Source organism: Hipposideros armiger, unplaced genomic scaffold, assembly GCF_001890085.2.
Source record: "Hipposideros armiger isolate ML-2016 unplaced genomic scaffold, ASM189008v1 scaffold_207, whole genome shotgun sequence".
In the NCBI taxonomy this organism is placed as follows: Eukaryota; Metazoa; Chordata; class Mammalia; order Chiroptera; family Hipposideridae; genus Hipposideros; species Hipposideros armiger.
In genome coordinates this window covers 520,966-532,638 of record NW_017731557.1, presented here as the reverse complement: position 1 = coordinate 532,638, position 11,673 = coordinate 520,966, and the positions used below count along the sequence as shown (strand labels likewise).

At 38.3% G+C, this 11,673-nt stretch overlaps 1 protein-coding gene across 1 annotated transcript in view; it reads right to left on the bottom strand.

Moving 5' to 3' along the window:
• YIPF4 (Yip1 domain family member 4) overlaps positions 1 to 8,844 on the bottom strand; it is a 19,897-nt gene extending 11,053 nt beyond the window's left edge. Inside the window, exon 1 of the mRNA XM_019653819.1 lies at positions 8,503 to 8,844. Coding sequence (XP_019509364.1) covers positions 8,503 to 8,581 — 79 coding nt within the window. The 5' untranslated portion in view covers positions 8,582 to 8,844. The remainder of the gene's footprint in view (positions 1 to 8,502) is intronic.
• Positions 8,845 to 11,673: the final 2,829 nt, after the last annotated feature.

The window sequence follows — 11,673 nt, the reverse complement described above, 5'->3', positions numbered from 1 at the left end:
AGGGACTGCAGCCTATGCCGTCGCCAGCAACTCACGGCAGCCCAGCTCCAGGTTGAGCTGTTGATCAGCATCTTAGCTGTAGAGGGCAGTGTCACTTGCCCTCATATGTGGGATCCGAACCGGTGTCCTCTGGCACCCCAAGCGAGCTCTTAACCATCTCGCCACTCGGCCGGCCCGGCTAACTCTTTCTTTATATAATTATATCATTCATCTTTATAGTTCTGACAAAAATAAAAGGTTTTTTGTTTTTTTTTAGGTCAGCTCTAAAAAAAGATGAAGAGATTCAGTTACCCACATTACAAAATAAATTCCATTCATAGTCTCTGTACAGTAGCTTAAGTTTACAGATAATCACAACAGTACTAATGTCACATTTTCTGCAAAAAAATTTGGGAATAGTGAAGGACTTATTTGAGGTCAAACAGGAATTAAGAAGAAAAAACACATTTGCAGGACTAGACAACATGTACTAGTAAACAACCTTGATTTTATGTGGTTAACTAGAAGTCACATGACTGGAGTGGTACTTTAGAAAGTAATTTCAGCCACAGCAAACCAGAACATTCTTAACACACATATTTTCTCTGGAGATCATATACAGTATAAAGAAATCCTATTTTTAAACTAAATTTTAGGTTTAGCTTTTGAGAACAGCCATTAAAATTTTGGCTTAAACTTCAATCAATGAGTGTGGATGAATTAATGAGTCACATCTTGCTCTGGTTGTGACAACTCCTGCAACTAATTATAATAAAGTGTGCATTCTGAAGCCAAGTCCTAGCTTAGCTACTAATTAATACAGCAAATCATTAATGTCTTCTGCTCTCCAGTTTCCTATTCAAAGTTCTTTCCAGGCTTAACATTATATGATCCTTTTATAAAGGCGTTTATTCAGCTAGAGATAAAATGCAAGTACTTTTGCAAGTACTTCAAGTTTAAAAATAGTCCGTGTAGATGCTGTCATAGAATCTTGGAATTAAAATATTCTTTCAAAATTACTTTCTGCTTCTTTGTCTTAACCTCAGTTGAAAATGAAAGAGTTCAAGTTTAACTAAAATTCCATTTCCAATAGGTAAAAAGAGTGCTTTTCTTGATTTAAGAAGAGGAAGATTTAGATCAGGAAGTCATTAGTACAGCAGTGACATTAAAGGTTTTGGAATTATGAGGCAGGAAAGGACCTTAGCAACTGTTTCCTGACCTGTAGAAAGGACTACACTTAAAGTCCTTAATTTAAACCAAAAAGGATACAGAAATTATAGTACTAAGGAATGCTGTGATAAAGAATTGTACATGTTTAGCAGTTAGTCATAGCATGGATGCTGAACCTCAAAAATGCACCTTTTGCTTACAATTTTGTAGGAAGGCCAGGAACAGCAGTTTGACACATCCCCCAATATGACCCTTCAAGACACAATTAGGTGTGGGTACAAAAAAACAAAGTAGTCCAAAAAATTGGTAGTTAACCTAGCATGTTAGCAAGCTAACAAATAAAGCATGTGAAAAAACAGTAACGATGCCAAATCACCCCAGGCACACAGCTGTCTTAAGTTAAACCAAGTAAGAACCAGCTGGCTTGGTTGTCAACTCTTAGGTATCCAGAATTAAAAAAACACTAACTTTAAATTAATTCCTTCTTACTACACTATGTATAATATTCTTGTCATTTTCTAAGTAAGAAAATGTAAAGATAATAAATATAAATGGATTTAAGAGTTACTAATCTTTGGAAAAAATAATATATTTTTTATATTGTGTAATTACTTTGTTAATGTCTATAAGTTCTATGGTGGCAGGAACGAAGTGTTTTTGTTGTAGTTTTGTTTTGAACATATATCCCAAATACTTATAATAAGAGTATGGGCCATAGTAGGCAACCAAAAAATGTGTGCTGGTTGTAAGAATTAATGGAAGGGCAAATAGCTTCATATAGCTTAAATCAAGAAGTGATATTAAAGACTTTTAATAAAGCAAATATACCAAATTAGATTTGAATTGTGGAAACATAATCTTAGCTGCACCATGGAGGATTGACTTAAGAGGGGAGAAATTTAAACAGGGAGTGTGGTCAGGAGGCAACTGTAAAGAGTATAGATGAGAAATGGTAAGGACTTGAACTCAGGCAGCGTCAGTAGAGAGGGAAGAATAATTATATAGTTTTTCTGGAGCTGTTCTGAAATAATTTTATTGGCCAACTGAATTTGAGAAAGTGTGGGAGAGACTACAGTCAAGTTTCTAGCCTTTGGCAAGAGGAACTATATCACAAACATTAATTTTCACTTGAGTACCTCCTTCATTTTCAACATTAATCAAGTAAACCATCAATAAATATTGATGGGTTACTTATTTCTATAATGCCGAGAGTGATATAAAGAAGTGAGATACTTGGGCCAGCCGAGTGGCGCGTTGGTTAAGAGCTGGCTTGGGATGCCAGAGGGCCCCAGTTTGGATCCCACATATGAGGGCCAGTGACACTGCCCTCCACAGCTAAGATGCTGNAGACACTTGGTCCAGTGAAGCTGCCATTGCCCAAAACATTTTGGAGATGATTGTTTTAAAAACTACCTTCAGAGGGCCGGCCGAGTGGCGCGATGGTTAAGAACTCGCTTGGGATGCCAGAGGGCCCCAGTTTGGATCCCACATATGAGGGCCAGTGACACTGCCCTCCACAGCTAAGATGCTGAACAATAGCTCAACCTGGAGCTGGGCTGCCGTGAGTCCCCGGTGACAGCGTAGGCTGCAGCCCTGCTGCAGTGGGTTGCCATAGGTTACTGTGTGTGGCCAGCAGCCAGCGTGAGCGGCCAGCAGCCGCTGTGAGTGGCCATCCAGAAGCCGGTGACTGATCTGCCTCGCCCGGGAAGAGCGCAATGATGGTGCCAACTTGGGCCAGGAAGCAACGTCCTCCACAACTAGACTGAAGAACAGAAAAAAAGGATAGCAACTAGTCTGTTCCCCTTCCCCCAATTCCCCAATAAAAATCTTAAAAAAAAAGAAGAAGTGAGATACTTTGAGGAGTTTAAAATCTAATAGTATATTTAAACAATGGAGTATTAGTCAGTTAGAAAAAGAAATAAGTTACTGATTCATGCTGCAACATGGATGAACCTTAAAAACATACTGAGCATAAGAAGGCAAGCACAAAAGGTCACATGCTGTATTATCCCATTTATATGAAATATCCAGAATAGGCAAGCCTACAGAGCTGTAAATTAGTGGGAGGCAAGTGGGGGAATAGAGAGTGACTGAAAATGGGTACATGGTTATGGGGTTTCTTTTTAGAGTGATGAAAATGTTCTAGGATTAGATAGTGGTGATGATTGCACAGCTTTGTGAATAAACCAAAAACCACTGTATTGTAGGCTTTAAAAAGGTGAAGTTCATGGTATGTGACTTTATCTCAATAAAAAAAATCTAAGATAAGATGTGATACAAAACCCTATTAGTACTGAAAAACACACTCTTCTGTAGGTAAACAATGCATATTTCCAACTGGTGATAGGTGCCATAGGAGTAAAGAGGCCTAAGCTATCAAGAGAGGTGGTCAGGAATGCTACGTGGAGGTAGAACCTGAATTTGGTTATGAGGGACAGATGGCTGAGCAGAGAAGTAATGAGAAATCATTTCTAAGAAAAGAAATGGCAGGCACAAAGGCATGGAAGCCCAAGGCTTATGATAGGCACAGATTTTATCTCCAAAAGTTGTGGAAGACAGGATGGGGACAAACTGTTAAGAGGACTAAATATTAGGCAAAAATCCCCAACTAGTCTTTTATTTTATAGGCAAGTGTTTCTTTATGTGTGTTCTGTGCAATCTGGGACGTACCAGAGGCCCTCCACAGAAGACTTTTAGTGTTCACTAAGTTTGCAAACCTGCATACTACAATGCCTACTTGGAGTTTCAGAACTAATATTGGCATATTAAAGACTCTGGGTGTTCTGCATTAAGGAAACTTGATTAACTTTGCTAAAAAATTATTTACCAAAACTAAAGTTGTCATGGAACCTTTCCCTTTAGGGAAACACTGCCAAAAATACTTCTGTAGATGATAGGGAACAAGTGAAGTTCCAGCGGAGTGGTAGAGATTGCTGGATGCTGAGGAAACAGGAAATAACAGATAGTTTAGTTGTGAAAATAAGGAAAAAGGGAAGTAATAGATTTAATTAAAAATTCTGTCCATGAGAAGGGACCTGGGAGTGATGGCAGAGAGGGAAGAAACCAGAGGAGAAGTAGAAAATGCTAGAGAGAAAAATGGAGAATAGAAAGGTTCCAAACGAAGCAGAGAGATACGAAAATAAGAGTAAAAGCACTGGTAGAGGCTTATCCTAGGAAAGCAAGAAAGTTTTCCTTTAAGATTTGGAGGAAAAATGAGTGTTCCAATATAGATACAAAGATATTTAGAGGTAGAAAAATATGATGGGAAATGGCTACTGCGTGGCTGAGATCATCTTTCTTGCTTAGTTGTCTCTGTTCATGCCCTTTCCAACTGTTGAATTTCTGTTAAATTAGTGTTGGCTTCAGTTCTAGTAGCACAACACCTTTATCTTAATCAAAAGGTATCATGTAGTCATTCATTCATCAAACATTTACTGAGTTCCTGATATGTGCCAGGCTCTGTTTTAGGCAGTGGGTATAATAATAGGAATAAAGCACAGTTCTAACCAAAAGAGCTCATGGTCTAAATCAGCATTGTTTAGGTCTGTGAAAACTGAGAAGTATAAGCTACAGGGACTGCCTCCACCCATTATTTTACTTGCGTAGTTCTTAAGTGAATGTTCTTCCAGCTTTTCAATTTGAAGAACTCCTACTTATCCTTTATCTGTCCCTGAAGACTTCCTTGATCCCTTTCTGCACAATTAACCACTTCCTCCTTTGAACCATACTTTTATTACATTTATTACATACAATGAAATTTTTAAATCTCTTTCTTAGATCATTTCTTGGAGTCAGAGACTTCCTCATATGCAGTCCCTTGCACACGGAGGTACTCCCTCCATCCTACATATACAAAATGTTATTTATCCTTCAAAGTTTGGCAAAATATTACCTCTGTCAAATTGTCCTTGATCTTCCAGCTAAAAAAAATGTCCTTCTCTTCTTCTTTTTTTTTTTTTTTAGCTGAGCCATCCTGCTACCTGTTGGCAGCTCAGCGGCTGCTCAGCTCGGGCTGGAATCGAACCGCTGTTGCTCAGAGCTCAAACTCTTGAGCGAGCTCTTAACCAACTGAGCCACTCGGCCGGCCCTTGTCCTTCTCTTCTGATCTTTCATCATTCTAAATCAGTGCTTCTCAAGTTTTAATGTGCATATGAATCACTGAAGGATCTTGTTAAAATGCAAATTATGATTAAGGCAGATTCTGCATTACTAAGCACCCAGGTAAACCCAATGCTCATTGAAGGTCTGTGGACATAAACTAGGCAAATAATTACTGTTTGCCTGATACAAAATAAATTCAAAGGATTGCTTGAAAGACTTCTATGCTACACTTTACATATATATATATATATATATATATATATAACAGTATCATTACATTATTGCATTTATACACATGCATTTCATCACTGCTTTTGGATGTGGTTTTATACCATAGGCTTGAATATTTGGTCTGGATTTCACTATTCATTTATTTAATTTATTGGCTTATTCACACATAGCTCATGTTCTTTCAACTGTACTTATGGACCCTGCTTTTATACACATTATCTTAAATAATTCTCACAATATTCTTAAAAGTGGTGTGCTTTTCATTTTATAGGTGACAAAATGGACGTTTATAGAAGCTACGTAACTTGCCCAGTATCACATAGCTACTATGAGTTGGAGCTTTGGGGTAGCAGGTTAAGCTCAGCTGGTTAGAGCGCAGTGCTCACAACACAAAGGCTGCCGGTTTGATCCCCACATGGGCCACTGAGCTGTGCCCTCCACAACCAGACTGAAACAACTACTCGACTTGGAGCTGATGGGTCATGGAAAAACACACTGCTCCCCAATTTAAAAAAACAAAAACGAATCGGGGCATTAACTGAAGTCTTCTGGCACTAAATCAAATATTTTTTTAGTTATACCATCTAAAATGTGCTAAGTTTTGTAGTCCGAAGTATCAATATCACATGAGATAAAAGAAAGCAGAAATGATTTACTTCTGTAACAGTTATTTTGTGATGTTTATATTCTGGGTTCTGTGTTAGATGTTGGGATATAGAAAAAATTATACAGAAGTTTCTGTTTCTCAGGGACAGTTAAGCAAGGTTTCACCAAAGAAGTTGCATTTGAATTCAGTCTTAAGTTTCAACTTGGGGTAAGGAGAAGAAAGGCATTTTAAGCACGAGGACCAGGATATGCATCGATATGGAGACGAAACATCAAGGTAGACTTTTGGACAAAGGATATGTGTGGTCAAATAATTAGGATAGGTATCATTAAGAAAGAGAGACGTGGATAGAATCTAGAAGGAAGGTATACACTGAAAATATCTATAAGCCAAAAACATTCACGGTTAGAGAAACAGCATAAAAAGGGAGAAGCAAGAATTTACATGACATGCTTAGAAGCCAAGGAAAAGACTTGGAGTTGCAGAGTCATGTTGGAGAAAATAAAAATTAAGTGTGAGGCCAGTTAATACTGATATCCACATAACAGGATCATTGCTAACATGTATTGAGCACTTAATTCTACAAGATATAGTACTAAGTGCTTTGCATTTGCAACATATTTGAGCACTTGGGTATTATTATTCCCTTTTTGTATATAAGAATATTGAGGTTAAGCACAGCTAAGTAACTTGACCAATATCACATAGATAGTAACTGGTAAAGCCAGGGTGCAAACCTAAGACTCTTAACACTACACTTCAGATACACTATTCGGTTTATAAAAATATAACAAAGAGGCATCAAGATTTATTGGAAAGAAATGTGAGGAGACAGAATACTCGATCTCAATTACAGATCCTTCATTTGGAAGTTAATAAACTTCTCTAAGCCTATTTTATTATAAAATATAGGAAAAATTAAACTCAGCAAGAATTCTTATAAAGACCAAACAAGACATTTGCTTAAACTACTCTGTAAATTTCAGCTGTACAAAGTTATACACATGAGGATGTTATTATAAATATATCTACCCTTGTCTATATATCCTTGGATATAAGGGGAGTCTCTACACATCCCTGAAGGCTATATGGAGACGTCTGAATAAACCTTACAGATTTTACTTATTTTAGGTTTCTTGGTTTAGTAGATAGTCACTGGGTTAGCTCATTATATTATTGTCAGATTTCTTAGGTGTATTTAAGAAAGGTAATTCCTGGGGGAAGGGAGGATATGAAAACTATATACACAGATACAGGAATTTGAACAAATACCAGGTTCTGATACTCAATGATAGACATTTTTTTTTTAAGTCTGGGAAATTAAAGTTGTTATTCCTCCCTAAGCACTAGCCTACCAAATGTAGATGAAACAAATTGAAATATTCTGGTTTGCTATATTTCACCACATACTCATATTAAAGTTAAAAGAAATGTATCAGTTCTCTATATAGGTAATCTTAATTTTACATTTTAAATTGTAACCAAAACAACAGTACTATTTTTTAAAACAATACCAATCAAAAAGCAAAATCAGGAAGACAAAACAAAAAAGGGAAAACAAACTATTAACTGACGTACTATGAAACCGGATTTCTGAGGGAATACTGTTCTTCTCTAGACTGAAATTTCTATAGGTGAAGTATAATTTATTTTTCTCAGACAAGAAGTCTGGTCACTGGAAAACCACGAGTGTACAAAGTCTAATAAAAGTAAAATGTGACAATAACTAGCAGAGAAAGGTTCCAGTGTCAGGGAGTCTGGTAAGGAACAGAGAAAAGTAGGAAAACAAATTTTTCCTGTGCTATTGAGAAATCTTCGTGGAAACAGTACAAGGAAATCTGCAGAAGCTACTGGGAACACCTAGCTGGACTACAAGAAGTCTCGAATATACTAGGGTCCACTTCTCTGAATACTGAGATCAAACACTAAAAAAACAGGAGGAAAACTGGGACGTAGGCAAGATATCAAATTCCATGTACTTGCAGCGCCGAATCCAATCCCAGCGGAAGTTACCTATTGGTAAACAACAGAGAAACGCTGCTCTCCTTCCTCGTTCTCCTTTGACACCTCCCCTGTCCAAACAATCGTTTTTCTAAGTAACAAGTCATTTCAGAATTAAAACCTTCGAGTTCCGTGGATCCACGTAAGGGGACAAGTCACCCAGAAAAACCTGCCCCAGACGCAGCAGGGAAAGCCAGAGCCGACCAAACAAGAACTTGGAAAGCTCCCCCACACCCTTCCCTCCGCCACTCGGGCCCTGTCGAAGGCCCCGCAGGCGCAGAGAGCTTGAGCCACCAGTCAGCTTGCTGCCCGTCCCCACCCGGCCGGCCACAGCCACCTCAGCACCAGAAAGACCCCGCCGCGTCGGGCCCGGTGTCCTCCGAGGTGACGGGCCCGCCGGGGGTCAGTCTCACCTTCTGCATCAGCTGAGGAGACAAAGGTGAAGTCCCCGTTAGTGGGGGAATACGCCGGAGGCGGGCCCGGCGGCTGCATCTCGCGGCCCCTCGGAGCCTGCGGCGGTGGGGGAGGCTGCGGTAGGGCCCAGGCTCCAAGGCGGCCACGGCGCCTACCCGCACACGCGCCCTACGGTGCGGCCCGCAAGCCGGGAGGGGCAGGCTGGAAGCGGGGCCCGCAACGAGCACAGCCGGCCGCGGGGCTGCCCCCGAGACTGCCCCACCAAAGTCCTCTCGGTGGCGACCGCCCAAACACCACGGCGCCGGCGCCCTGACAGCACCATAACAGTGACAGCACCGCTGGGATTGGCTCTTTGTAATGTGCTCTCCCATTGGCTCCCGGAGAAAGGTTCTGATTGGATCGCCCTGCTGTTGATTCCGGAAGTTTAACCAGGAGTGAAAGCTCAGTTCTAATTCGTGGACCAGCCTGGCTTCCACCTCCGTCTTGGCTGTTTTTGTTTCCTTTAAGTCTCTTCTCTTCTGGGGTTTAAAAAAAATTTTTTTTATCCCCACCTATTTCCTCCGTTTTTGTTAACTGAGTGGGTTGAAGAATTTTAGAACTGGGAACCTTTCTAGAAGTTAGCCCTGGTCTAGGATCCCAAGACTCTAGGATCCAAAGATTTTGTTTGGGGATGGGGCAAAAGCAAGTGAAAATGCCACGAAATTTCCTACCGTTTTGAAGGTAGCTTTTTCTTGATAGGATGGATATTCATATGGTTGCTGTAGATTTTTGTTTCCCAGAACTCCTATAAAGTTATTTCTGCCAGTTTCTGCTTGTTTTTTGTTTTTTCCTTGGGGAAGTGAGGGCTTGGAGCTTTGTGTGCCATTTTGCTGACATGATTTTAAGCCTGATTTCCTAGGAGTTAACCTAGTTAAATCCAATTCTCCAGGCCACATTTTGGGCAGCTGAGGTCATGATGTTTTCAGACTATTATTCTTGTTTCAGGAATTCATGTCCCGTTTTTGGTTCTTTAAATAATGGGTTGTTGACACCCCAGGAGGGGTGCAAATGCTGTGTTTAAATTGCTGATCTGACTTCATGTTTTAAAAATTGTTTAAGAGGGCTAGTTTACCCAGAGTAAGAAACTTATGCTATTCATCGAAACTTCACCTGAGTGGGAAACCCATGGCTTATTGTCTATTTTTGTGTTTATAATTTTTTTCTTATCTTAAAATGAATACATACTTATTGGAGAAAATAGAAAACAAAAATCACCCTATTATATTACCTATAGAGGTAACCATAATTAACATCTTGGTGTAAATCCTTACAATACTTTTTCTAAGCATTTTATATGTAAAATATATTATTCCATACACGTTGCTTTATAACATTAACATTTTCCAATGTCCCCATATATTTTTTTACATTTTTTATGTTGCTTTTTCTTTCATTAATGGATATTTTATAGTTTCTTAAAGCCTACTCCCTATCTTTTGGTCATTGGATTTCTTTCCAAATTTTCATAATTATAAACAGCACCATGAAACAGCCTTGTATCTGTACCTTTATACATATTCATGAATATTTCCTTAGGATAAATTTTTAAAAGAGAAATAACTGAGGTCAAAGAGGGTAAAAATGTCAAAAGTTTTTAACTTTATTGCTATATTCCTAACTTGTACTCCAAGAGGTAGCAACAAGTCACACCCCTATTGGCAGAATGTAATAGTACTTTTTTCCTTATCCCTATCTCCATTATCAACACTGGATATAATATTTTTTTAAAAACATGCCAGTTTGGTGGGTGATATATGTTTTGTTTCAATTTTCATTTCATTGATTTCAATTAACTTATGCTACTTCAAAGTACAGTTGACATTCATTTGAACTGCATGGGTCCACTTACATGTGGATTTTTTCAATAAATACTGTAAATGTATTTTTCTTATGATTTTAATATTTTCTCTAGCTCACTTTATTGTAAGAATACAGTATGTAATACATATAACATACAAAATATGTGTTAATCAACTGTTTATGTTATTAGTAAGGCTCCCAGTCAACAGTAGATTATGAGTAGTTAAGTTTTGGGAAATTGCCTACAAATACGTAGGCTTGAGGGAAGGTTTTGGGGCAATGGAAATGTTTTGTATTATGTGCTTGGGGTGGTCTTTATAAAAATAATTCAACTTTAAATGGGTGTGTTTTCATGTGTGTAACCTATAATTCAATATAATTGGTTTATAAAGAAAGAAGAGGCAAAAGGTCTTGAACAGGCAATTCATACAATAAGGACTCAGAATTGCCGGGACATTTGTGATTGCATTTAGGGCTCACGCAGATAATCCACAATGATCTCCCCATCTCAAGATTCTTAATTTAACCACAGCTACAAAGATACAACATTTACAGTTTCTAGGGATTAAGACCTGATATATTTGGGAGGCCTGCTAAAACCACATTTCTATATTTTCCCTTTTTATCCTGTATTACATCATTGGTTATTATAAAAATAATAGGTGTTTGTGATAGAAAATTAGACTATACAGGTAAGTAAAAAAAGAAAATTTAAAATTACCCATAATCCTACCCCCGGAGATAAGCACTGTTAATATTTTGGTACCTATCTTTAGAGTTTTTCCTCTATGAACATACATTTACATATAAGTCTCATTAAATTTTTAAAAATCCAGCTGATATCACAGCCCTTAACCTCACTTCAGAGAAGCCCACTTCACAATTTGGGAAACACTGCTGTTTTTCCCGTAGAAAACCTGAAATGTAGAAACTTATTTATGGGAAAATTTAGATATCCGTCTATGTCAGGTCTAAGTTAATGTCAGAATGTTCTTTTTGAAATAAGAAGTTATATAACAAAAAGCTTGTAGTCATTTGTGTAAAGATAGGGGAAAGAGAACGCAAGAATGTTGTTCTCAGGAGAAGTACCTGATCACTTCGTAAATTATACAAATGTCTAATCACGATATTGTACACCTAAAACTAATATAATATTGTATATCAACTGTAATTGAAAAAAAGTTAAGCTGCCAATGCTCCCTAATAGTATATAAATAGTGAAAAGAAAATTCTAAAAAACAAAAAGAGGGGCCAGCCGAGTGGCGCGATGGTTAAGAACTGGCTTAGGACGCCAGAAGGCCCTGGTTCGGATCCCACATATGAGGGCCAGT